The 26902-nt window shown below is 42.8% G+C and overlaps 2 protein-coding genes across 5 annotated transcripts; both read left to right on the forward strand.

The window, feature by feature from the left end:
* Positions 1 to 4799: 4799 nt before the first annotated feature.
* LOC116993970 (glutathione S-transferase A4-like) lies at positions 4800 to 15097 on the forward strand. Of its 2 annotated transcripts, none has more exons than XM_033055291.1 (7): positions 4800 to 4852; positions 8931 to 9037; positions 9726 to 9777; positions 12887 to 13019; positions 13337 to 13478; positions 14518 to 14649; positions 14793 to 15097. In XM_033055291.1, the coding sequence occupies exons 2-7, from the start codon at positions 8951 to 8953 to the stop codon at positions 14913 to 14915; spliced, it is 669 nt and encodes a 222-aa protein (XP_032911182.1). In that variant the 5' UTR covers positions 4800 to 4852; positions 8931 to 8950; the 3' UTR covers positions 14916 to 15097. The 2 variants fall into 2 exon arrangements, with proteins under 2 accessions (XP_032911182.1, XP_032911184.1); XM_033055293.1 differs by lacking the exon at positions 4800 to 4852 and adding an exon at positions 8758 to 8787.
* Positions 15098 to 18627: 3530 nt separating this feature from the next.
* LOC116994629 (glutathione S-transferase-like) lies at positions 18628 to 26025 on the forward strand. Of its 3 annotated transcripts, none has more exons than XM_033056478.2 (7): positions 18628 to 18727; positions 19755 to 19868; positions 20522 to 20573; positions 22724 to 22856; positions 24405 to 24546; positions 25185 to 25316; positions 25630 to 26025. In XM_033056478.2, the coding sequence occupies exons 2-7, from the start codon at positions 19782 to 19784 to the stop codon at positions 25750 to 25752; spliced, it is 669 nt and encodes a 222-aa protein (XP_032912369.1). In that variant the 5' UTR covers positions 18628 to 18727; positions 19755 to 19781; the 3' UTR covers positions 25753 to 26025. The 3 variants fall into 3 exon arrangements, with proteins under 3 accessions (XP_032912369.1, XP_032912371.1, XP_032912370.1); XM_033056480.1 differs by having other exon boundaries at positions 25616 to 25712; XM_033056479.2 differs by lacking the exon at positions 18628 to 18727 and adding an exon at positions 18759 to 18976.
* The last annotated feature ends 877 nt before the right edge of the window (positions 26026 to 26902 follow it).

The following is a 26902-nucleotide window of genomic DNA, read 5'->3' on the forward strand; positions in this document are numbered from 1 at the left end:
CTTCTACTTTCACTATGGTCCTCTGAGGAGAGCCTGGTCCTGGCCCCCCTGCAACTACATATCACTGTATGGTTTTACAGCTTGCCTTGTAGGCTCATACCATCTGACTTGCATCTGCTTTTCTATGAAGTTGGACCATCTGCTCTTAGGAAATTGCCTCCTCCCTCATCATCAGCCCTGAGCCACCACCTGATGAAGATGATTTCTCAGGCTTTTGTTTGCTTGATTAAAGATTTTCCCACCCCTATTCTTAGAAGTAGAAAATAAAAAGATTCTTTAAACCTAAGTTTAGGTTATTAGTCGTTTTAGCTTGTAATAGTGCACAAAAAGTGAGAGTCTTAGAAAGACTCCTAGAAGGCGATGGATACCAAATAGAAGAAACATACACTAATACAAATTTCTATCAAAAGATGAGGTATTTTGAAGTATTAAAACAAATGAGCTAAGTTAAATATTTTACAATGAAATTTGTACTAAGGGCATGCTTCATTTGTCTTTGAAACCTTGATCTTCCTTATTTCATGCCTTGATAAATCAGCCCTTTGACCATGTTGAAATAGTTAAATCAATAAAGCCTAAACAATCCAAATAACAGCGTACTGCAAACCAGCTCTCCATTTAAACTGTCTTCACAGCACTACAGTGGGTGTAAATCAGAATTAGGGGTTGTTTTTTTCATACTTTCCTGTGCCAGTGGTCCAGCTGAGAGGCAAAGAGCTCAGGGAAATACGTGGGAGGTTACTACAAGCTTGATTAACCTGCACTGAACCACAGCAGTCACGGAAGGTTTGAAGCAAGACTTAAGTGATGCATGACTTGTTCAAAGTATTCATGTGGACTCCAATTATTTTTATTACAGTGCTGTTGTGCTTCAGTTTAGGAGCACAATAAGCAGCATGTGGAGAATCCTCCTACCCTTCTGTGTTTAATTCTTTGGTGATATTTAGTGCTCCCCTCTGAGAGGATGCTGCAGTCAGGCATCGTTCCCCAAGCTGCTTAGTAGTTTGAGGATTGCAGGTAGGTACAGTAATTTCACGATTATAAGCCGCACTGAGTATAAGCCGCACTTCCAGGTGCCAGCAACTTTTCATTCTTTTTCCATATATAAGCCGCACCTGATAAAAGGTATTATTCTATCACCATCTGTTGAGGGTGGGGGCAGTGATCCTTATCTCTGCGGCAGATATTCTGCTAATGGGCCATCCATTGAAACCAGGCAGGGCATTGTTCTTTATATTTTCACAACCCATCCTTCCTCCAGAGAGTCATTTTCTGCTAATGGCCATTGAGTCCCACTTGTGCGACTGATAAAATCACTGCATCCCATTGGAAGTTGCTCCAGCCAGGGGGAAGAGCCCAACATTTCTTATCAAGATAAAAACAGAGTTTTTGGGACACTAAGGTAGCCCCTTTCTCCACTGGACTCCAGAGTAAAACAGGATTTCTCCACATCACCACTGGACCTTTAGAGGGAAACTGCACCTTCTGCAGGAGCACTGCTCCAACTGAATCACATCTGTCACTGCAGGAGGATGCACCCACCATTTAAAGGGACTGCTACCAACACCCTGCCTGACGGGGTGTCAGGTTGTACTCTGACTTTGTCAGGATTTGGAGTTTGTTTCTTTGTAGTACTGTATTTCTATTTTAATTTCCCTAGTAAATAAATGTTATTCCTAATTCCCATATTTTTGCCTGAAAGCCCCTTGATTTCAAAATTATAATAATTTGGAGGGAGGGGTTTTACATTCTCCATTTCAAAGAGAAGCTCCTGCCTTTCTCAGCAGACACCTGTCCTCCAAACTAAAACAGCAACTTTTTGTTCTTTGTCCATATATAAGCTGCACCTGATTATACGCCGCACTTTGGGTTCGAACCAAAATTTTAGTCAAAATGGTGCGGCTTATAATCGTGAAATTACTGTACATTTTGAGAAGACTTTGAACTTACGTCATCTACAGCACAAGGAAGTGTGTCTGCAGAGCACAGTGGGAAGGTGTCATGCCAGAGCAAGTTAAAATGAGCCTTTGCCCAACCCCAGATTACTTCAGTAGCACCTGGGCCCCATGCTTGATTCTTGAATACTCATGGGTGCGGCTTAACAAGCCATGTGTAAAATGAACTTATTTTCTTTTCCGCTCTAGAGTTTTACAGCACACCTATTCAAGTTAGAGATAACAACAATCTCCTTGATATGATTACCTGCAGATTCCAAAGGAGCTTTGTAATGGCATTATGAAAGGCTGTGCTGAAAGCAAAATAAAAAGAGAACAAGAGAGAAAGTCTTTCTGTCAAACAGAAATGGGTAGAAGGGGAACAACAGTAAAATCTGGATGTAGCCATATTCAGCAAATCCAGAAAGTATCAGGATGCTTTGCTTGACCACTCAATCATCCCTGACCCTTAAATTAGGGACCTGTCCCTCCCGTTCCTTGCCATCAAGCCTACTGCTGTCCTTGGCAACATTTGAGACTGCAGAGGGGACAAAGATACTACAGTTACGTGCATTCTCTTCTGTGGTCTGTGTTCCTGAACCAACTCTTGTACTCAGGTGCATGCTGATATCAAAGACCTCAAAACCAGGGATAGATTTATCTTGATTCAATACTGCCATCATGGATAGGTGTGAACAAATGCTCTTTTCCTACTCAGCTGTCTATGTACTGCATTCCTCCAGGAGCCACATCTGCATTACACAGGGATCATCACCATGCCCATGCTTGGTACAGCATGCATTTACACAATGTTCAGCTCTTCCAAAATAGGGTACCTGTTCTGCCAGCTGGTGAGTGTTCTGGGCCTCTGCTGGACTTGTGACCCACATTTAGGAATTTTCTGTAGGGTAGCCTGGTAGTAACTGGGTTTGACATAGAAAAAATGTAGATGTATGCATTTAATGTTATGCTTTACTCAGTATATTATTAACTCCAGAAGGAGTTAGAATTACTCAAAGTGTAAACAAGCACCATATAATTGTTTTTTTGCTGACAGCATCAACCTCTGAAGCATGTAAATTACAAATTTGCAGGAAGCCTCTAAGGGAAGTGGATCCTCTAGAAGAAACCACCGGCAATTGCCAGGCAGAGAAACCATTACAAAATTCCAACTATGAGGAAAAAGTTACATGGAGACATTTTTGCTGAGATTCCCCATAGTGAGGTTGCTGTGTTATACAGCCATGGATTTAGACAAATACAATTTTGATACCAGTGTGAGTTCTGTGAACAGATATTCAGATTATTTTTACTGATGTCTGCTGCAGGGGCATAAAGCAATGCCTAAAATCACATGTGCGTCTGTGCTAGAGGAAAGACACCCAAATCCCATTTTCCATTTTTCTATGCTATCCTTGGGTCTGTTCACATCCACTTTCAGTTTTGAGATTTTTAGCTGAAATACAGATAGAAAAGTTGAAATTTACTTCTCCTGGGTAAGAAAAGAATACAGTAATTTCACGATTACAAGCTGCACTGACTATAAGCCGGATCGCCGGGTGTTGGCAAATATTTAGTTCTTTGTCCATACACAAGCCGCACCCAATTATAAGCCACTCTGTTGTTCGCAGGGAGGACCTGCGTGCAACAAAGTTGCCAAATAGTAACAGAATCGTGGCAGGGTGGGGTTTACTGGCTCGGCTCGGGCTGTGAGGGTTCAGGGCTGCCAATGGGGCCAGGTGGCCCAGCTCGGCGCTGCCGCTCAGTGGGGCCGCTCGGGGCTGGCTGCTGCCGCCGCTGGGCTTGCTCGCCCTGGCCTGGCGCTGTGCCACGGTGGCAGGGGACATGGAGCCCGCCGGCACCTGCGGTGGTGGTGGGAGGTGGGGATGGAGCCCACTGGCACCCACGGCAGCGGCATGCGGGAACGGGAGCCCCTGTCTCCCCCCGAGCCGCGGGGCCAGCAGGAGGGAGCCCCTGCCTCTACCGGGCTGCACTACCAGCAGGAGGAAGTCCCCGTCTCTCCCCCAGGCTGCACTGCCTGAAGGAGGGAGCGCCCGCCTTCCCCCCTCACCCCGCGCTGCCTGCATGGAGCCCGGCTCCACCCGTCGCGCAAAACAGTAACCAATTTGTAGCAATCGCATAAAGCCTCATTTTACTGGCAGGTTGCTCGACTCGGCACCTCGGTTTGCACTTCTGGGGTTGGAAATGTCAGAAAATTATTCACATATTAGCCGCTCCTGAGTGTAAGCCGCATTTCTGGTATGGGAGCAAAATCTTAGTCAAAACAGTGCAGCTTGTAATTGTGAAATTACTGTAGTTTATTTAATTTCTGAGTATTAGCCATGTACATTCAATTTAAAAAATAATTACATTTCCTTGAGACATAGGGTGGGTTGTGATGTAAACTACTTTTATATCATAACATATATAATATTTTTTATATCAGGTAAGCTTGATACTGCATTTCAAAGTAATTGAGCCCTGTTATCCCGTACTTTGAGCAACTTCTCTCTGCTATACAGCAGCAAAAATAAAAACCTGCCCAATAATTAAATAAGCCTAGAAACTTTAGTGGTTTTTCTTTAAATTATTGCTACTACCTTAAATGTGACCCAGAAAACAATCTAGAATTTTCTCAGTGTTTTCAAATGTCTTGCTCATGTATTTGGGTAAAATGCCTCAAAAATTCTAAGAGAATTCTAAGCATCATGGTATAGTCAAATCAGCAAACAGAAACTGTCTCTGCTTGGGTGTCAGTTTTCAGAACCATCCGTCTTTAAACTCTATTGTGTCAGTTTAAGAGCCTTGGAAGTTTTTTTCTCTAATTGGATATGGCTGGAAACTCCCCCAAGCTGCAGAGTTTAAACAGCCCTGGGGAGCCTGTTTGTGCTGGGTGGAGCCTGAGTTAAGAACAGAAGGTAAGAACTTAAAAATTCCTTTTCCTAAAACGTTTGTGTGACAATTTTTAAGTAAAACAACTAAGATTTTTAGGGCAGCTGCTGGTGTAATCTAAGTTCTCTGCTTTCCTTAGTCTATGTGCCAGATAGACTAAAAATGGCTTGATAGTTATGCAGGAGAGAAAATGCCAGAGGAAGATGTATTTTAACCAGGAAGCTAATCCTGTGGTGCAGCCCAGAGCTGACCAAGGCAGCCATAAAACAATTGAGGGGACAAAGTGCAAGCCTCGAGCATTGTATTGCCTCTAGGTTTGAGCAGGAAAGCTGGAAGATGATAATCTCTTAAATTGTTCTTGCATCCCTGATGCAAGCTCAGAGAAATTCTGGACAGGTGTGTTGCTAAGGCTCATGAGACAACAGGAAATAGAACAGAAATACGGATTTTAGACAAAAACAATTTTAAAAAATGTATAGAGTCAAATTTTGCGTTGAGGCTTTTGCTAGATATCAGGTTCATGTATGCAAGACATGATTATTTATTTCACTGCAGCATAAATTCATGACATGAACCACTTTTTCAGCAGTGTCTGAGTTAGTGCAGTAGTTCCCAAATGCCCAAATGAGTAGTCATGTATTTTGGCTATAGGAATGAGATGTTACTTAATTAAAATTAGAAGGTTTTCCATGTCTGTTCTAACAGTACCTGGACATTTGGCCGTTTATACCTTTTGCAGAGTCAGTTTTCTTCAGCTGGAGCAGTCAGACATAGCTTTTTCAGGAGCAAGCAACACAGCTCAGACCATGGGCTACTTGTAAGCCTGGTGGTTTGTACTGCTGTTGTGCAATGTATGTTAGACCATTTCCTATCTCTTTTTTTGTCCTTCTGCCCTATGGTCTGTCTGATAAATGATAGCATATCTCTCTGGTAATTTTATAACCTTTAACAACTGAGTAATTAATGGAGCATTTGATATTTTACTTCCACTAAAAGTCATAAATCCACACAGCTTCCCTAGCTGCCCAGTGGCATGGCATATTCCAAATGCATATTGAGAAAAAGCATAAATATTTAGAGTATCTCCTTTGACCAGTGATAGACCTTTGTTAATGCAATTAATTCAGCTGCGTTGGACTGAGTGGTGAAACTTCCACTGCTTAATTCACAGTAGCTACTCAATAACCTGTACTCCAGTTGCTGCTCAGATAATATGACAAATAACAATTCCAGATTGGGATGTAGAAACAGCACATCTGTTAAATCTGCTTGAGCCTTTTAGGCTTTATGGGTGGTTACTACACAGGCACGATGTCATTCCTCCCTGGGTGGAAGGTGTAGTGTCATGGGATTCAGTGTGTCAGTAACTATCCCAGAGGCTGTTCCTTGCCCTTCTTCTGCTAGTAAGCTAAACGATTTACCACAGTCTGTCAGTCCCAGCACAAGTGCAGCTAGCTTCAAAATCTTGAATATCTTACCTTATGTATTGCACAGTGAATGGGTTCTTCTTTACCTTAGGTAATCAGTATCAGAGGTTTTTCTATTTCCTTGAAAGAGCTGTTGGCAGTGGCAGGATCCTATAGCTTCTGAGAAGTGTTTTTAGTACCTAGTCTTGGAAGGTTTAGAATTATTTTAATATGATTTTTCAGACAATGGCTACTCATCACGCTGAAGAATGTAGCACAGATAGTCTATGTTTCTCTTACACAAATTGCAACTTGCATAGAAAGGCCCAGTGGCCATTTTAAATTAAGGCAAACAGTAAGGAATGGGTGACAGCTATACAAGATTACTTGGCTACTAATCGGGCATCAACATATTCTGTCAAAAATAGATCAACTTTTTAAAACAGTATATCCTGAAAGTCTCTTAGTAAAACTACAAAAATAGTGGAGGTCTGACTGAAATCCTGAGGCCTTGACTCTGTGGGCTGTATTTTTCCCCAAATAAATGAAAAAAGATGTTGAGAGTCTGGATGAATAGGTTTGCTTTTTTAAGGTAGAAGTTGCCGAGTTTCTAGTTAGTTGAGGGTTTTATCTTCTGGTCTTTAGGGAATCTCAGGTGTCAGTACTCAAAGGGAAACGAGCAACTAAACTGAGCCCACCAGACAAGACTCAGGTTGAGACCCACTAACTGAAAGTAGCTGTCTGTATGTGAGCTACAGGTGTCACATCCCTGTACAGTTAATGGAGATGCATTTGGCAGATCTAAAGATTAAGGCGAGTTTTAACCAAAACTCAAGAGGGTTTTTTGAGGTTATTTTTTGGTTGGTTGGTTTTTTTATTTCTATGTTGGAAGTTTAAGGTAACTAAAATTCACTCAGAGCTGACAGTTATTTTTAATTTAAGAAAAAATATTACAGCAAATTTTAATTCTATGTTTGTCATTGCTCTTCTCACATAATTTAATGCCACATAGAATCTCTGTTCATGTGAAATGATAAAATGATAACTGAGGCTTCTTACTCCTTTTACTCTTCTTCTGCAAACAAAAGGTAATGTTTCCAGGAGAATCGAGGTTCATATACTTGATATTTCAGTTGTTGGCTTCTTTAGTTAGTCTTGTTTACTGTAAGTTTCTGTGCATTACAAGTTGGAGCAATGTGTTTTGAAATGATACAGATGCAGCAAAGTTGAGAAGTAATGATAATGAAAGAAGCAGTAGCTAGTTGTTGTGAACTATGTTGATAAGCTGCCCTACAAGGTGCAGAAACTAATAAAACATTGTCCCTAGAGCCAAATATTTTAATTAGGAACAGCTTTTTGCACTTTAAAACTGAACATACTTTTTTCCTTAGTGTGTATTTGGATTGTATTTACTAAACCACCCCAAATATCCCTACTTACTGTAGTAACATGACTGTTCTTAGTGGAATTGCTCAAGGGAGAGCTCTCAATCTTGTTTTTTAAAGTCAAGTTTTGGCAAAATATGTTCCAAATGTACTTTAAGTAAACCTACAAAGCACTGTGACTTGAAGAAAACATACCACTAGAGTGTACTGAGCCTGATTCTAATAAGAAATGACAAGCAAATGAAAGGTGTGACAGATGCAATGTTGCAGCCTTGGCTTTAACTCTGGGAAAACTGGAGTCATCTGGAAATTTTCTTAAGTGAGGTACTCTGAGCCATTAGGATATGATTAGGAGACTGACTTTAAAGGTTTTTTCCCCTTCTGAAGCATCTTTGTGAAGGCGAATGCTGTTTGTGTTCCTTTAGTAGTTAGGGCACGAAGCAGAGAGGAATTAAGGCTTGGATGTAGACATGCTTGTGCTCACATACGAGCACTGCCAGTCCAGCTGCGTGTCCCTGTGTATGAAACAGCTCGGTACAAAGGCGCTGTCTCTGCCGCACGCTCCGGGAGAGGCGCAGTTACAGCAAAGCGTCGACAACCTCCATGTGCCAGTCCCCGGACAGGCAGGGCCCCCATGCCCCAGAGTGTGCTTCTGAGGGCACATGAAGCCAGTGCAGCTAGGTTCCACATCTGGCTTTGAGGGACACCTCAAAGCTGCAGTGAACAGGAAGGGAAAAGGCTGTAGCCATGCAGGATGGCCAAGGAAGCTCATCCTATTTAATGAAATAAAGGGAATATCAACAATTCACTGGCCCCTATTTGAGGAACAAAATGGACTGCATATGGAGCTGCAAAATTCGCATATGGCAAACAAAGCCAGACAAATTTTAACCTAATGGTAAAACATGTTTTCCTTTTCCTTCTTTTCATCTTTTCAATGATGATGGCAATGAGGCTGAGTAATTTTCCATGAGGATTTTCAGTGGCTTTGTATAATTGTGTTCATAGGCAGAAGTGTACCCCCTGTAGCTAGGCACTCATACCACTTGTTTAAACATGTCTGTGTTTGCTTGCAATCATAAGAAGCCTCCCTGGCAGCACTGGGAGCTGCCACAGCTTTATGGATTCACACATCTTTCCTTTCCCAGCACTGGCTGTGTGGTGTCACTGGTCTGTCTCTCATTTTATGTTTTGAACCAAATGAAGTTTAAACTTTGAAAGGCATAGTGAGAATAAAAGGTGCTATCTCCCCTCAAAATAATGGTGCTTACACCAGTTTTATGAGATATTGTTTTCTGTTTAATATCTTTCAGGGAACCAGGAGCTCAGGAACATGTCGGGAAAACCCAGGCTTACCTACTTGAATGGAAGGGGCCGGATGGAGTCCATACGATGGCTGTTGGCAGCAGCCGGTGTGGAGGTTGGTTGATATTTTCAGTAGAGTGTTTACAGACTGGTGTTCTCAACTTTCCTCAGTGAGGGACAATTTAACATGCATGTGGAAGATAAAAGCTGCATGAGGGTGGCTAAATTCATTTGTCCAGTGGCACTATGTGTTTGTAGCTACCTTATTCCGTGGTTGATACTTGGGATGCAAACTCAGTGGCATTTAGAGTTTATTAGAAGTAGTATCAGTCTCCTGAAGTGATTGATCATAAGGGGACAAAATGGGCATTAATTTAAAGGGCCTTTATTAATCATAAGTTATCTAGCTGTGCCGAACCACCTTAACTCAGTCTTACTAAGTTTGCAGTTACAATGTGTATTAACTGGGGTGGGGTTTGAAATATTTGATGTACCTTGTGCTTCCCTTGGCACTGGCTCCAACCTGTCTTGCTCTGTAGATGCCTGCACTCTGTGCTTGGTGTTGGGTTATTTCTGAATCAGTGCCCTGATGCAGAAGTGTCCAGGCCCTCCTTCTGCTGCCCATCAGCTGTCAGGGCATGTGTGGGATCCTCAGGACATCTGCACCTAAACAGTGCTGTTGAAGATCTGGCCCATTACATTTTACTTGACTCAGTAATTCTGGGTATGGTTATATGCTATCACTTAACAGAACAAAAATGTTCAAACACAGCAGTGTGACACTATTATCACTCCTTTTTCAGTTTGAAGAGATTTATTTGGAAACAAAAGAGCAGTATGACAAGTTAATCAAAGGTAAGAATCTTGACACCTGAGGCTTAGTCCTTCAAAATATTTGTCCAGAATAACTAAATTTATGATTTGAAAATAGTTTATTTAAACCAGTGGGAACTTCTGGGTTCACACTTTGAATAATGCAATACTAGTTTTGCATAACCTGTTATTTCCAATGCCAAATAACTTCTATAAGCTAAATGTCAGCTTCTGTGATTGTGTTTATTGTAGTACATTAAACAGGCAAACACTTTTACTTAATACATCTTACTTACCTATGCTGTTGAATTGTTAGCATGGTACCTAGCACATTTTTGGTACAGGGCAAATAGAACTCCCTGAGCCTGAGATGTGAAGCTTCCCCTAGCTAAAAAACATGGGGCCAGCAGGGAGACCCATGGAAAGCCTGCCATGGTCAAAGCAGCACGCCACAAAGGCTTCATGCCAACCTTGGGAGCAGCACCAGTTTTTTCCACACACCAGTGCAGACCCCTAGCCACTGCCTTTGTTATCTGGTCAGAAGAAATCCAGCAATAAACCCCTCTACAGACACCCTGGAAGGAGAATACCTCCCTGCCAGAGTGGGGAAGGAGTTGGGACAATGCGGAGAAGTAGAGAGTGCGCATGCCCCACAGTTCATCTGCTGCCCAAGACATGTAAGGGAAACCTTGGAGCAGGCTGAGCTTGCCAAGCCATACAAGAAGACTTGGAAGAGGTCTTGCCTGCATTGTGGCTGAGGTCAGAAAGAAAAAGTTGTAAGAAAGAAATTCTGTCAGGAAAAACTACAATGAACCAAAATAAGATAGAAATGGTATTAAGTAGATCAGAATTAAATTTGCAGGTCCAGTTGGCTGGTACACAAACCAATTATAGCTCTAAATATAAGAGCACAGGTACTAAAACCCCAAATCTGTCTTTCACAAGAATAGGTTATCTAGATAGAGTGATACTGTAACCAGTGTACAGTGATACTGTAATCTGAGCTTTCTGATATCCAAAGAGAAGAATTAAATGGTGGCAAAAAGTTTAGGGAAGTTTTATAAAGAAGATGAAGCATTTTATATCTGTGTATTGAGCTTTAGATGATGAGAACACAAAGAAAAAAGATGTGATTTAATAGAATGGGTTGAAGAAAGATAGATAAATTAGTCATCCCCATAAAGAGACCTCTGGAATGTTGCCAGCAGGGCAGGACTCAACAGGAGGAACTCCACATTACTTCTCCTTTAAACATCTTTTCTCTCCCTATCAATATGCTTTTTGACAGGGTTTCCTGTGTTTAGACACTACCACATCGTTAGACTGGCTCAGGCATGACTTTGGTCCATGCCAGCTGATGATCCTCCTGGCAGTGCCCCAGCAATGTCAGGATGGTGCCTGGGCCAGAGGCTGTTCCCAACAGGCAGCCTACAGAGAGACAGCTGTTTTGGAGGCAAAGAGAGTTAAATAGCTTTGGCCTGGGCAGACCTGTACCTGTTGGCCTGAGGGATGACTAGCCTGGCACAATTTGTGCAGCCGAAGGTTGTCCAAGTGGTACCTGGGTATCAGTGAGCTCTGCTGGTTGGTTACAAATAGCAGGTGCTCCACAGATCACCTTTGGACAGCACAATCCAATTAATAGAATGCACAATCCAATTAATGGAATTGCTGGTAAACTCCTTTTAATCCTGCAAATGTGTTCTGTGCTATGGTTATATGAAGTGGCTCTCCCTGCAAAATGAGGGAGGAGAGGCAGTTCACTACTGATTTTTAAGAGGGACTTCTCTTTTCTGTAGATAAGAAACAAATTGTATATTCAGTTCAGTCATATTTGCTGCATTGCTTTTTGTCAAGGGCCAGAACGACAAGTTTTATTTTTCACTTCACATCTTTCTGCTAAAAAAGATCCTTCCAGATCTATTAGTTTTCCCATTCTGTTGTTTCTGCTAAATACCAAGTAATGTTTCTTCCTTAAGATGCAGAGGTGTGTTCTGGAAAAAGCAAGAACACACAGTGAATGTTTACAAGAATCAAATACAAGGTATCTGTTGCTGCAGAGAGAACTACTCTTTGAATTTTAACTAGAAATTAATAATATAGAATGAGTGAAGAACATTAATTCTAGTCTAGCAAGGTATCTTGACAGCTCTGGAGAAACAGGGAGGCAGATGTGCCTGTAAAATGAACCTTCATATCTGAAAGAAGGATTCATCAAACAGATAAAAATTGAGCAATTAAAAGAAATTATTAACTTTGAGCAAGGCAAGTGGCAGCTGCCTATTTGGATTTGGACCTCTGTTCTGATTATAAACAGGACAGGATTGTTCTCTGGATCCCCTTAGTAAATGGAGGAGGAAGTGTCTCCAAAAGCAGTGAAATAGTCCAGCAGAAAACTGATCTAGAATAGACTGATTTTGCAATGCTAAATCTCTGTGTACTTAGTGCTCAGAGCTGCCTCACTGAAAGCTCAGACAATTGCTACTACCAGCACCAGCAGAAAATGGGACTACAAAGATGTTTCTAAATAGACCTAAATTGTTGTAGAATGGTGCTGAGGCTAGACCTGTAAAATCTAGGGGGGAGACTCAAACTCTTGTCCTGGAGTGACTGCATGAAACTTATTCAAACACCAACAGCTGTCACAGGCTCTGTCTGTAGCTTCAGGATGTTTAAAATGGCCTGACCCCTTCCTGTATTCCAGCAGCTTGCTCTTGCTGTGGTACTACTTGTGTATGTACCTGACAGGGAATTGATCTGTATTTAAAAGAATTAGATTTTTTTTTTTTAAGTTCAGATTTATCGCACATCTTTATTCTCCTCCTATTCCTTGGGTTGGAAGTGCTGGTTCAGACTTTTCCTGCCAGCAGGAGGCAGGCTCCAGAAGTGCAGAGGTACAGGCAGGGCCAACTCCCACCAGCCAGTGAAGCTCTGGCAGTGCTGTCAAGCCCAGGGCCCAGTTGTGCTGTGGTGACCTCACTACAGGAATATGATGCAGGCTGTTTGATCTTCCCCACAGTGTTAGTACTGTCAGTTTTACAGTTAGAGCAAGACATCATCCTACACTGCGAGAGAAATGTGCTCAGTACTCACTCTCCTGTATGCCTTGCAGTCTAGGAGGAGCTAACAGGCTTTCCTTCACCTCTCCTTTTAGATGGATCCCTGCTCTTCCAGCAAGTGCCCCTGGTTGAGATCGATGGGATGAAGATGGTGCAGACCAGAGCCATCATGAGCTACATAGCAGGGAAATACAATCTCCATGGGAAAGACTTGAAGGAGAGAGCCCTGTATGTAACACCTCCTATCACTAACGGAGCAGTCTGTTATTTGATAGCTACATTATATAAACCAAATTCAATCCTGTAAATCCAGTATAAAGGCATCAAAAAGGCCAACAGTAAGATTGAAACACTGCTTCTCAAATGCTCCTAACAGAAACAGGCTTTTATTATTTTTGAAAAATATTCAGGTTTTGTTCATGCTTAGTTTTGGCTGTGAAAATTGGCACTATGTTGGTGATATAAAATTCCTATAAGTTGCCTTAATTGGAAAATGATTGAAATAACTTCTGTGCTTTTTTCTACTGTCTTCCCCTGACCAACAGGATTGACATGTATGTAGAGGGAATATCAGATCTGATGCAAATGATTTTGATGTTTCCTTTCTCTCCACCTGATGCAAAGGAGAAAAATCTTGAGTCAATTAAGGACAGGGCAACTAACAGGTATTTTCCAGTCTTTGAAAAGGTAAGTGGCAGCAAGTATGTGTCTATCAAACTTGTGATTATCCAAAAAAAGTTTCTGCAAAATAAGAATGTGTTTATAGTGTAGGTCAGTTCCCAATCCTCAGCTTTTCTGGCTGTCTCAAAGAAGGGGAAATACAGCAGCACATCTTCCTCTCTTTGCTGGCTTGTGTGGTAAGGGTATGGTATCTGAACATCTGCAAAGCACTGTGTTTTTAGCTGTATAGAAAAACTTTTCACTAATGTGCCAGCAAGTGCATGTGATTATTTTTCTTGAAGGAACAGTTCTATACTGATTTTTGTTTAAAGCCCATCTCATTGCCATACTTAATTGCATTTGGAAAATTTTCACTGGAGGAATGCAAAAATCCCTTGCACACAAATCAGGTAGAGAGATTAGGAGTACTTTAATAAAACAACAGTCAAACTTATAACAACAAACCCAACCCATATGATTCATACATCTGACGATGTTTCCCACTTCTGTAATATTTATCTAGTTTCCTTAGAAAGCAATGATAAAGGCTGAACATCACACAAGTTCTTAGCACTAAAATAGCCTGTTGTCAAAGGCATGGATTTTCTTGACTTAGCTGTTGCAATTCTGCATTTCTAAGCTTGCTTCCTGATACCAGCCTTGGACATCACTTCACATGAAATATCTAAATGGGAGTTCTATGAATTCCTTAAATTGCTTGTTGTTTCCTCCATTATAACCCTATTTCTAATTGTAGGACTGTTACTAGTCTACTTAAGCATGTGGTTTTGTTTCTGTTCAGGGTGCCCATCATCATTCATTATTACTGAGTGACCAAAGTTTGTAGTCTATGTACTAGAACACAAAATAAACAAGACTTCATTTTTTCCCAGCAATAATGAAATTATTTAAGCTCAGCTACAGTTGAAAAGTCCACCCTGAAATTTCAGGATTCAGGAATATAGAATTGCTGCTCAGCTCTGCAGCTGAGGTGTGATGCTTAACTGCCAAGGATGCCCATGTGCCCCAGTCTCATCTGCAACCCATGTTTTCTTGTCTTCTCCAGGTTTTGAAACAACATGGCCAAGACTTTCTCGTGGGCAACAAATTCAGCTGGGCAGATGTTCAGCTCATGGAAGCCATTTTAGCAGTGGAGGAGAAAGTCCCTGCTGTACTCTCAGGGTTTCCTCAGTTGCAGGTAATTTAATTACTGAACATGCTGTGTTCAGGAGCTAGGGGTCAGTTCTGACGTAATCATCTTCCCATCCTGGGTAAATCACATTTTTGTGGCCGGAATTTCTCTCTTTTCTAGTTTTTTTGTTTGTTTGTTTTTTTCCTTAGGTGTTTAAAACCAAAATGAGCAATATGCCTACAATTAAGAAGTTCCTGCAGCCTGGCAGCCCAAGGAAACCCCCACCAGATGCCCATTATGTAGAAACTGTGTTGAAGGTTTTTAAGAAATGAAAGCTTTGCCACCTTTGGTGAGACCCAAAATGCTGGGAGAGTGGGGAAAAGCAGAGCAGCAACCCCAAACCCCAAGCCAAAGGAGAAGGAAGCTCAGCAAATTAGTATTGTTTTAGTTAATACCAGTGCTAGAGAAACAAAGCAACCCATGTGAGAAATAAAGTGTTCTATTACACTGGCAATGTGATAGTGGCTTTGTCTTTATTGATATCAAATGCTTGGCAAAACATGAAAACAAAAGCATATGGAGGCAAAGAACTATTTGTAGGGTAGGGAATTTGTTAATCTGGAAAAATAAGAATGCAGTGTTAATATCAGAATGTAACTTACTGGAGAAGATATTTTCTACATGAAAAGAAGCTCAGAGTAAGAGCTGTGGAAGAGAAGAAAGAGCAATCACCCTTTAAAGAAGTAGATTTGTTCAAGTTTTCATTCTTAAATTTAAAGCTTGTGGGTGAATTGGATTTTTAAGGTCTCTCAGCAAAGATTTTGCAAAATTGTTTATTTTTCTCTGTAAATCAGGTATTTCAAACCTTGTGAATGGTCATACCAGATGCTCACAAGCTGGTTACAAACACATTATGGTTTGAGAGCAAAGTGTTGTGAAAGAAAGGTGCAGTCTGTTTTGCAGTGTCTGGCAAGGCAGAGGAGGTTTATTTCTACACATTTAGGATAGAACACCAAGCAAGATACTCAGGTTCCATTGAATTCCAAATAAAAATATTTGCAGGAGACAATAACAGCCTTGTGAAGTGGTGTGATGCAACAAAGCAGCTGCTTAGAAGAAGACTGTTCTAACACCTGTCAGTAACCAGATCTGATGCTTAATAGTCTGTGACATGAATGAAAAAAAAACTAGAAAAAGATAAAATGAAACCTGAGGGAGAAAACAGAATGCTATTTTTCAAAATGGCTCAGTGGAGTGGCATTTCTGAAAGTCAAATTAGGGAGACAGACTAGAATGGACTTAGTTGCCTGCAATCTCAATGGATACTTGTGACAGGACAAGAAATGTCAGTATTGGGATAAATCACAACCTGAAGAGTGTGAATGTAGTAACTGTACCACTTAGATTAGTGGCTTGTCTTCATTTTCTTCTGTCTTCACTCAGAGTCAGGATTAAAAACTCGAAGGAGACTAATTTTCTTGTGTTTGGACTTGGTTGTTAATTAAATCTTGTCTAAAGTACAAAGAGTTCTGCAACTCTTCTAGCTACCAGCTAAAAGTGAGCAAAATGGAGGTGAATTTAGCTAGTTACAAGGTCTTTTAAAGCCAAATTTTCCAATAAAGAACTAACACCTACATCATCTATTCTTCTGACACAATAACCAAACTCCTGTGACCTGCAGTGCAGCATTAACTATCCAAGCAGAAACTACGTGAAATCATGATGAAGAAGGCAGAAAAAGACAACACCCAAAACCCTCCCTCCTGTCTCATACTTATTACTATATTCTAAAACCTTCAAATTCCAAACCCTTTCACCATGTGAAATCACACACTTCTATTTTAACTACACACCCGAGCCTCTAACTCCATCACCCAAACTTAGAAACCTTCTCCAAGGCCTCAAGTCAGAAGTAGTGTTCTCCTGGGGGTCCATGTCAGAAAGCATAGAAAGCTCAAAACTCCCAGGTTTCTGGGTTCCAACACTCTCTCTTACCTCTACAGGAAGGCTGAAGGGACTGGCTTCATCTACACTTTTAACTACCTCAGTTGAGACATTTTGAGTAGTTCAGCTGTAACTGAAGAGTATGCTGAGGTCTTCCTCCTGAATTTGGATCTATTGGAAGGAGACTAAACAGCTCGACCAGATGTGGGTGTCTACAAAGTTAGGTGAGATGAGTTTTCCCCAGTTGTCTACACTATCATTAACTGTCAGGCATGAACTCATGTTTTCCTACCAGGTGGTCACTAGACCCCTGCTCTCTCCTAGAATTTATCAGGGGCAGGCCTACGAATGGTAAATCTAGACAAGCTACCTAAGAGGGAGTTTGAGTTTGTGAAACCACCAGATACCTTGGTGCAAGTGTCGAGGCATGAAGAGCTTTAGTCTCCTCCTACATTATCCTAGATTCTGTGTCAGAAGTCATATGTGTCCAAAAGTGTGGGAAGCACTGTTTCCAGCAGTGTCACAGTCTGGACAGAAGACCCCAAATGTAAGGAGGGGCAGAGGGACACAGAGCCCTAACCAGAAAGGGGTGCTACAAGCAGTGCTCTCAGTCAGGGGTCCCCTTTCGTGAAGCCTGGCTCCCCCTTATGTGCCATATGGGCTAGAATGTTCCACCTGGGGACTAAGCACCTCCTAAAAGACAATACATTGTGGTGGTAACTCTTCTGATGCCCTGTCCTTCTGTGGTTCTATCTATCTCTAAATAAATTATTAAGCTTTTTTTATTATCAAGCATGGAAAACATTGATGTAACAGGTACCAAGAGAGAGGACTGATAGACTGAGGATCATTTCCAGCTACCAAGCAATGAAGTATGCATACAAGAAGGACATGGAGACAGCCTGGTATACTGTAATGCAATGAAATGTGATGGCTACATAAATATTAACTACGTAGATTAGATAGGCTGGAAGGTGCATGAGAATGTATGCTGTATTCACTTTCTAAGATCCATTCAATTGTCCAAAGAAAACAGTCAGGAGTGCGGAGTACAGTTGGCCTTTGGATGCCACACTTCATTCACTGTCCCTCACAGCTGTCTTTAGTGTGTATTTTCACTGAGACAGATTTAGAGAAACATTCTTCACAGAAAAAAAAATCGAAACCAAACCCCAATGTCAGAGATAAAATTAAGCAGAAGTGCCCTGCAGGAATATACACTAACTAAGGCATAGAAGCTTGTGAAAGATTCAAGCTGAATTAGTTGATGAGACTTGTGTAAAGTGGCAATATGTTAAAATTGAAAGGACTGTTGGATTTGTCCTTACAAACAAGCTGTGGGTCTGCTGGTAGGTAAGACTAGCACTGAGAGATAAAGGAAGCAATGGGATTGATTCCACTGAGTGATGAATGGAAAAAGATATTTGCCTTTATGAACAAACTGTAGGTTTGCTGATAAATGAAACTGGGTATTGGAAGATGAAAGAAACAATAGGGGAAAAACTATGAATTCTATAAGAATTAAAGATTAAAAGAGAGGGTTATACATTAGAAGGGAATCTCAGGTATCAGGAGTTCCAGGAAGTCTGTACCTCTCAAGTACCTCAGCCATTGGGGAAAGACAGAGGGAAATCTGGTCGGGAAAATAGGATAAAAAGGAGGCTTTGTCCTCCAAAAGTTTGAGAGATCCCAGAAGAATGCCCCATGGCCTGTCCCTTTATTCAAATGAAGCAAAAGGCACTCCTCTGTCTCCTTTTTGGACATAAACCTCTGGTGTTTGTGGATTAATTTTCCTGACAAAAGTAAAAAAACCCCATAAAATAGTTGAATAAAAGTGTCATTGGTGTAGAAGTGTTCTTTTAAACTGAGTGAGCTTTTCAGTCATTATAATTATTTCTACCTACTATGGTACCAAACAATGAAAATAGGAGGCATCTTACCGTTTTGTGCTGGCACAGATGTTTCCAGTGATCATGACCTCCCATTTATCAGACATTTGTACATAATCAGCATTATTCAGGAGTTTCTCTTCTGTAGGTGAGAAGTAACTAAACAGAGACGGTTGATTTTGTTTGCTTAAGAGACAGGTTTCCAGTTTGCAGAGAACTGTTTGGAAGATTCGGTGTAGGAGGGGCTACAGCATTATATAATCTCAAGGCAGAAGTGCTGAGAGCTTAGAGTGAGCTGCGCTGTGCACAAGGTGAGGCATTTTCTTTATTTCTCCCTAAAAATGCAGGGAACTCTTGTACATGAAACTCAGTCAGTGAATGGGGTGTATAGATTAAATGTGTGTATGTATTTTCTTTCTTCACATGGTTATGTGTAGCAAATGTTAAATTCTTAACCAGCTGTTTTTGAGGTCTACAGATTTAAAGAAAAAGAAATGTAGATCTCAGAAGGGGGGAGAGTTCCTCTCAGCACCTCCTTCCTGCTGTAGAGAAGCTGACAGGTTATTTACAAGGGGAATGTGGTGCGGGTTTGGGCGTTTTCCTTTGGCTGCTGTTAATGCTCCAGCTTTGTTGCTGGCAGGGTGTCAGTAGCTGTGAGGCTGGTATAGGCTGGGCACTGTGAGTGAGTGTGTGTTTGGTGCTGATGTGCCCGCGTGGTTCTGAGTGGGGTGGGTGACAGTCTGCCTAGAAACTGTTGATGCTTGAAATTCCAGCAGAGTTGGAACTGGACCAAGCATGCATTGCTCTGTGGCTGTGCCTGTGGTAAAGGCAACTCTGATGTTACCAGAGGCAAAATTAATTGCCATGTCTTTGAAGGCTTGTCTAAAGAAATGACAGAAGTGGGGAGGTTGTAGAAGAGTTGACTGGGGGAAAGAATCCTTCCTGGCCTGTTACAATGGAGCATAATGGCTGCTGGAGATTGCACAGCAATTGCTGAGTTTATAGCATGTATCTGATTAACCATTAATCTGTATTCTGAGATAATGCCAAAACACACAGAAAGCACCCTCAGCTCCTTGGTCAGAACAGAGCACTAGGATGCTAATGGTTCTCTGGCTGGGCCAATTGCTCTGAGTACAGAGTTCTGCTGAACAGTCCTGCATGTGTAAAAAACATTTGAAGGCAGAATGATACAAGGCAGTCTGTCAATATAATGTAACTTTTCCCTCCTCTATTAATTTGATGAAAGTCTTATACCATAAATGATTGTTTCAAACAAGTGAACTTTGAGAGCCAGTGTAGAGACTCAAAAGTGCAAAACTTATTTTTTCATTGCAGATACTAAGGAATCAGGCACGTGGAACCATGTCTGGAAAACCCAAGCTGCACTACTTCGATGGACGAGGTCGAATGGAACCAATTCGGTGGCTGCTGGCAGCAGCTGGGGTTGAGGTTTGCATCTGGACTTTTATATACTGAGATCATGTGACAAATATGTGCTTTTCCTGTTTCTTATGTATAGTGTGACTGAGCAGCAGTTTCAAACTCTGCAGTTAGTGCATTGCTGAGCAAGCCAACAGTGGCTGCTAACTCACCCTAAGCAGGAGCAAGTTCCTGCCCCACTACCACACATCATGTGCAAAGCCCCCTGGTAGCAGCACAAATGCTTCTCCCCTGTAGCTAGTGAAAGGGATTTAAAACCCCAGCAGCAGAACCTGGCTTCTTATCTTCTGATCACAGAGGTCAAGCACCTGCAATTCTGAGTACCTTCAGTTCAATTCCAATGTACAAAATAGCAAGAGGTTATTATTGCTGCCACAATGTAGTTCAACTTTGAAGGTACTGTATATTGTAAATACAGAGGATTTCTGGTTTTTTCACCTGTGACATATTATGATTCTAAACCGGAGATGCAGAATGGGAATCTGTGTGTTTCCAGAGCCATGGGTTTCTGTTACAGTGATGGCTAATGTTCCCAAAAGCTTTCAAACATGACACATGTTTTAAAAAATAAAAATCCCCAGAACACTTATTTTTAGGCCTTCTTTACCTTAATGAGGAAGAGACTAAAACATGGGATGACAGTAAATTTCTATTTCCTGCAGTTTGAAGAATCCTACCTGGAAAAAAAGGAGGATCTGACAAAGTTACGGAAAGGTAAGTTTACTTCACTTTTAAATAAGAATAGCAGCAGTAGTATTTAGAATTAGAATTACAGTAATTTCACGACCATAAGGCGCACTGGACTATAAGGCGCACCCCCAGGAGTCAGCAAAATTTGCAACTTTGTAGATCCGGCGCACCAGACTATAGGGCGCACGCACTTTTTTTTTTGCAGCGAGGCTCCGCCCCCAACTCCCTCCGTGCAGTTGCTGGACGAGGCCCTGCCTCAACCCGGCAGCCATGGGTCCCCGGGCCTGTCTGTACCTGGCAGGGGCAGTGCCGCGAGCCCCCAGGCCCGCCTGTATCCGACGGGGTCGGGCATGGCCGCCACCCCTCCGTGACGCCTCTCCGGGGCCAGGCTATGGCCACCACCCTTCCGTCCCGCCTCCACAGGGCCGGGGGGTGCCTGTAGAGGGGTGGCTCCACCTGCATGGGGCCAGGGTATGCCTCTGGAGGGGCGGCTCTGCCTCCACAGAGCCGGGGCATGCCCGCCGCCACTCCACCCCGCCTCCACCTAGCAGCCATGGCTCTGCCGGCTCCCCCCGTGGCTCACAGCTCTCACTTCTGGGTAGGCAAATTTTTTGAACTTTGTCCATCAGATAAGGCGCACAGGACTATAAGGTGCACTTCTGGGTTCCGGGGAAAATTTTAGTCAAAAGGGTGTGCCTTATAGTAGTGAAATTACTGTACTTGCCTGAGAGCACCTAAGAATTCTTGAGGCTCCATGTCTTAAAAAGAAATTCTCTTAGCTGATTGTACATGAGGTCTCAGAGGTGCACACTGCATTGGGTTAGGTGGTATTTGCCACTCAGTTACTTCAATCTTCACTGAATCACTGAAGGCTGAGATCAGAAGGGACTTCTCATGATTGTCTGCTCCATGTCCCCATTTCAAGAAAGGCCTGCTCCAGCCAGTTACCCAGGAGAATGTCCAGCTGGGTTTTCAGTAGCTCCAAGGATGGAGAATTTACAGCTTCTCTGGATAGCCCACACAGTCCAAGAGCCTTTCCTTAGTTCAGATGATTGACTCTCCTTGGATTCAGCTTGTGTCCATTGCCTTCCATCCTGTGGCAATAGAGGCTTTTGACATCAGATCATCTTGAAATTCATTAGCATTTTAGGTTGCCTACAAAACTGTTATTGTATAATCCATATGAAAAGAGAGTTCCAGATTTGAGTTTACCTGTACCTCCTGCCTCCCAAGGTAAATACGCACCGTGCTAGCTTTCAGCTTCCATCTTCCTGAACAGGATAATCCTGTTTCCTCCAAACCAAATTACAGTAATTTCACTATTACAGGCTGCACCTGATTATAAGCCGCACTTCCGGGATGTTGGCAACATTTCGTTTTTCCTCCATATATAAGCTACACCGTATTATAAGCCGCACTTTCGTTTGAAGTGAGGATCCGCGTGCAACTTTCACAGAGTTGCCAGTTAGTAACAGAATCGCGGCAACGCGGGGTTTACTGGCTCAGCTTGGGGCCCTGCGGGCTCGGCCTGGATTCCCCCTCCGCCGCTGGGGTACAGTCCCAGCCCGGCTCACCCTTCCCGCCACCGCCAGAGAGCTGCCCTGGCCCGGCCCCAACCAGGAGCTGACCCGGCCTGGTTTGGCTCTCCCCTCCCCCCCTGCAGAGAGGCCCTGACCCGGATCCCCTGCCGCCGCCGTCCCCAGCCCCACTCTCCCGTGGCCACAGGGGACCTGACCCGGCCCAGCACGGCTCCTCCCTCCCTCGCCGGGGAGCGGCCCTGGCCCGGCTCCCCTGCCGCCACCAACCCTGCTCCCCTGCGGCCGCTGGGGACGACCCTGGCCCTGCTGGGGGCAGGGCGGGCTCGACTCGGCTCAGGGCTGCTGCGTGCTTGCATTACCGGTTGGCAAATTTCTGAACTTTTTTTCATATATTGACCGCTCTGGAATACAAGCCGCACTTCTGTGTTCAGACCAAAACTTTAGTCAGAGTGGTGCGGCTTATAATCATGGAATTACTGTAAATGTTTGTGCTCTTCCCCTGGCCTGTCAAAAGAAATCAGCCCAAATGATTCAGATTCGTAATAAAAATAATACATGTGGTTACTTTGCCTAACACATGTCCGTAGTTCTCATTCAGGGACTGAAGGTCTCCTTGTGTTATTCCCTTTCCCCTAGACGGATCCCTGCTCTTCCAGCAAGTGCCAATGGTAGAGATTGATGGGATGAAGCTGGTGCAGACCAGAGCCATCATGAACTACATAGCGACGAAGTACAACCTCTATGGGAAGGACCTGAAGGAGAGAGCCCTGTACTGTAACAGTAGCACGTCTGCTTGTTATCCCCCAGCTCACACTGTAGCTGAGTGTCACACAAGGAAATCCCAGCTCACAGCTAGATTCAGTAGAGGAGAGCAGTGCTTTGTGAGCATGAGATGACTGTGACTGCAGGCAATGTCTACAGCAGTGATAGCCAGGGATAGGGCAAGGAACCCATGAAGCATCAATCAGAGGTCAATGCAGTCATCAGAAGAAAGCGGTCAGGGGGTCAGATTGTCTTCCTGAGGCTGCTTTTCATTTTCTTCTGCAGAAGTCAGCAGCATCATTTTCTCCTCATCCCATTCAGGGCAATGACTTCTAAGGAAACAAAAAAATCTTCCCCCTTTAAGAACCAGGAATTAGTATATAATTAGAATTAATAACTGGTAATTAATGGACAGGACTCCTAGGGCACGTGTTTTGACCTGAGGTATTTTTGAATGCTTCAAATTACCGTAATTTCACGATTAGATGCTGCACCTGATTATAAGCCGCACTTCTGGGTGTCTGCAACTTTTCGTTCTTTGTCCATATATAAGCAGCACCGGATTATAAACTACACGTTCCTTCGCAGCAAGGACCCGCATGCAACAAAGTAATGAATTGGTATAGATCGTGCAATCGTGGGGTTTACTGGCAGGTGCTCAATTTGCAAACATTTTTCATGGATCGGGATAGCCTTTAAACACAGCTTAAAACCTAAAAGAATACAGAGAAAAATCACTCACTTTTATTAACCCTGCTGGCTCCACTCTCGCCCAGGTGAGGGGAGGGCGTGGCCCAGGGGGGCGAGGGCAGCGGGGCCGGCTGGGCCGGTGCCCTGCCCTGGGTGCTGCGCAGCAGCGGGCAGGAGCGCGGAGCTTGGGCCTGCCAGTGTCAGGAGCTGGGAGCCCGGTGGAGTCGCTCGGAGGGGCCCTGAGGGGCCCGGGAGCGCCCCTGCTGCCCTGCCACCGGGGGCGGGCGGGCTCCGGCTCGGCTCGGGGCTGGTGTGGGCTCACACTTCCAGGTTGGCAAAATTTTGAACTTCATCCATATGAATCAGGCTGCACCTGATTATAAGCCGCACTTCCAGGTTCGGACCAAAATTTTAGTCAAAATGGTACGGCTTATAATCATGAAATTACATAAGCACTGGGAACATATGTCAAGGTATTTCCTAGATATTTGTATGGACCTGCTGTAAAACTTATCCTGTCTGATTGGATTTTTAGCACAACTTTTGGATGGCACACTAGACAATATTTTAGTCACGTGGAAAAACCCATAGCCCAGAGAAGTGTCGGTCCTAGTGAGAAGTGAAAGGGGTACAGTCTTTAGGTTTTGTCTAGGAATTTTGCATTTGACTTTCACCCAAGCTCCCCACTGCCTTTCTGCAGTGCAAATGCATTCCCTGGGGATCTTTGCCAGAGTGTGTGTGCGTGGGATGGAAGAGGCAGGGATTTCCCAGCATCTCAGTGATGTTATGCCAGGAGTTCTTGTGCTGTGCAGACCTACTGTGGGTCAGGTCTGCATACCTGACCAAGTGGATCTAATCCTTTCAGAATCGATATGTACGTGGAAGGATTGTTCGATCTGAATGAGATACTCATTAAATATCCATACCTACCAGCAGACCAAAAAGAACAACATTTTGCTAATATGATGGACAAGGCTGAAAACAGATACTTCCCTGTCTTTGAGAAGGTATGTGGCAAAGAGGTTGTAGCTCAATTGATACTGTTACCTTGAACCTCCATCCAGAAAGCACACAAGTTTTATGGGAGAAAACAGAAGAAAAACTACTACTGTAATATAAATGCTCTAGCTTTGGTGGTGCTGGGAGTAAGGTGGAGACAGGACACTTCAGAGGGGTGGAAGGTGTTTCATTCTGGGAGGCGGTGTGGGGCTCGGAAACGCCATCAAACCCTGAAGTCCCCAAATGTCCATGTTTCAATCTGTGTGTTGTTTCAGACAGACAGCACTACAGCATCAGCATTGACATCAAGTTTTCTCCTGAAGTACAGATGCCCCTCTAGCATACATGCTATGTAATAGCATTACAGTTGATTTTGTATCTCATAGAGCTTAGCTTTCAATGCAGCTACTGCAGTCAAGGCAAGAAGATCACAAATGAGCTGCCAGAGAGAAATTCAAAAGAGAAAGGGCTGATAGATTATGCCTAGAATGGCCGTGCCATGAGGTCATTGTTTATACTACAGGTGACTGAACTGCATTTCCTTCTTTCACAGACAATTCCATGCAATATGTGACCCTGCTTTGAAGATGCCACATCAAGTAAGAGAGAGTAAAGACATAATCTCTTTCTGGTTCTCTGTTTTTAGGTTTTGAAAGACCATGGAAAAGACTTTCTTGTTGGCAACCAGCTGAGCAAGGCAGATGTTCAGTTACTTGAAGTCATTTTAATGGCAGAGGAAGACAAACCTGATATACTTGCTAAATTTCCTCTCTTGCAGGTAAATGAATGGGCAGTTTGAATGGATGATGAATGGGAAAGGAGAACTGATTTAAACTGGCTGAGAAATATGGGAGAGTGGGAGGTCAGAAGTGACAGGCAAAATAATCAGATATCCTAAGAACTTTTAGCTTGCCTCACATACTCATTGCCACATTCTGTCACTGCAACCCCAAAAGCGTAAGAGGGGGAAGCATATTGTTTCTTCTGCAGAATCAAGTTGTAATGTGCCTGGCATGGATGACATTGAAATGTCTGATAGTTGCAATGATTCTTAAGCCCGGTGTTGTTTTGGTTTTGGTTTTGTTTTGTAGAGCTTCAAAGCAAGAATAAGCAATATCCCCACCATAAAGAAATTCCTGCAGCCTGGCAGCCAGAGGAAACCTCCAACACAAGCGGAAGATGTAGCCAAAGTGATGAAAATTTTCTACTCCTGAGCTGCACCCTAAAGCCACACATGTTATATTTCATTGTGTTTGCTGATAGTGGCAAAGTCAAATTAATGGAAAGTGTAAAAAAAAGATTTTTTGTTCTCTCTTTCCTTAGCTACAGGACTGGTTTTTGCCTCCTGCAGACACTTCCAAGTAATACTACATGAGCCTACTTGCAAAGGAAATAGCTCAGTGATTAGGATGTATATTATAAAACACAGGATGCCTTAAATAACTAAATAGAATACCTGAAATAAAGTTTTAGTATTGATATTAAAACCCAGCTGTTCATTGATTTCTTGCTGCTATTTCTATGCCTGAGTTCTGTTTGGTTCTGTTTTTCTGGCATTTCCAAGAATTGTTGGAAAATTAGGAGAGATTATCCCAAACAATATGTAATGTATTTTTCTGGGAGATGCTAGAAAGAGCCTGCAGGATCTGGTTAGGTCAGGATGAAAGGTTTGGATTCAGCTTTCCTCTGAGCTTAACTTGGACTGTGCTTGGACCAGAGGTCCTTGTGCACTTCTGTTTTATCACTAGACGCGTAAACGCTTGTACTGCAGCTTCATCACTGTTTCCTTTATTAGAAGGTTTATTGTAGCAGCTAAAAGCACTTTGAGACTCTGAGAAACAAATGCTTCTCACCAGTTTAAAACTTACTGAAGAAGGAGGAATCAGGATGGTGTCACGTGATACTGAAATAATAGGTCAGTAGCACCTGACACCATCATAGCAAGAGCCATGATGGTGTCAGGTGCTACTTGAAATGTAGGAATCCATATTGACTTACATCACTCCATATTAAACCAAGGTTTATACAAACTGAACTGCAGTTGTTTATTCTAATCACTGAAACTCCACTACTGAGGCTATCAAGAGTGTTGAACTTTGATAAACATGCACATGATCATCTTGAAGGTCCCTTCTAAGCCAAACCATTCTATGATTCTGTGATATTAGTTAAACATCAAATAAGCCAAGTTTGTAAATGAAAGAGCCAGTGCCCTAAATCCTGCTTAAACTAGAGCACTGGCAATTTTCAGCTGGGCAAACTCAGGGCACTGTAGCTCTAGCTGAAGCCAACAGTTCCTTCATGAGAAATGCCATGTAGCTGGAACCGGTTTTTGTCATCAAGAAAGGAAATAAATCCATGTTT

Source organism: Catharus ustulatus, chromosome 3 (genome assembly GCF_009819885.2).
Source record: "Catharus ustulatus isolate bCatUst1 chromosome 3, bCatUst1.pri.v2, whole genome shotgun sequence".
Classification (NCBI taxonomy): Eukaryota; Metazoa; Chordata; class Aves; order Passeriformes; family Turdidae; genus Catharus; species Catharus ustulatus.

What these genes read in the sequence shown, in the direction of transcription:
- LOC116994629 (XM_033056478.2), top strand. Translation starts at nt 19,782, where the DNA reads ATGTCTGGAAAACCCAAGCTGCACTACTTCGATGGACGAGGTCGAATG. An exon ending in TCTGACAAAGTTACGGAAAG is followed by an intron (nt 20,574 to 22,723) that starts GTAAGTTTACTT and finishes CCTTTCCCCTAG; the next exon opens with ACGGATCCCTGCTCTTCCAG. An exon ending in GACCTGAAGGAGAGAGCCCT is followed by an intron (nt 22,857 to 24,404) that starts GTACTGTAACAG and finishes TAATCCTTTCAG; the next exon opens with AATCGATATGTACGTGGAAG.
- LOC116993970 (XM_033055291.1), top strand. Translation starts at nt 8,951, where the DNA reads ATGTCGGGAAAACCCAGGCTTACCTACTTGAATGGAAGGGGCCGGATG. An exon ending in TGGCAGCAGCCGGTGTGGAG is followed by an intron (nt 9,038 to 9,725) that starts GTTGGTTGATAT and finishes CTCCTTTTTCAG; the next exon opens with TTTGAAGAGATTTATTTGGA. An exon ending in GACTTGAAGGAGAGAGCCCT is followed by an intron (nt 13,020 to 13,336) that starts GTATGTAACACC and finishes CCTGACCAACAG; the next exon opens with GATTGACATGTATGTAGAGG.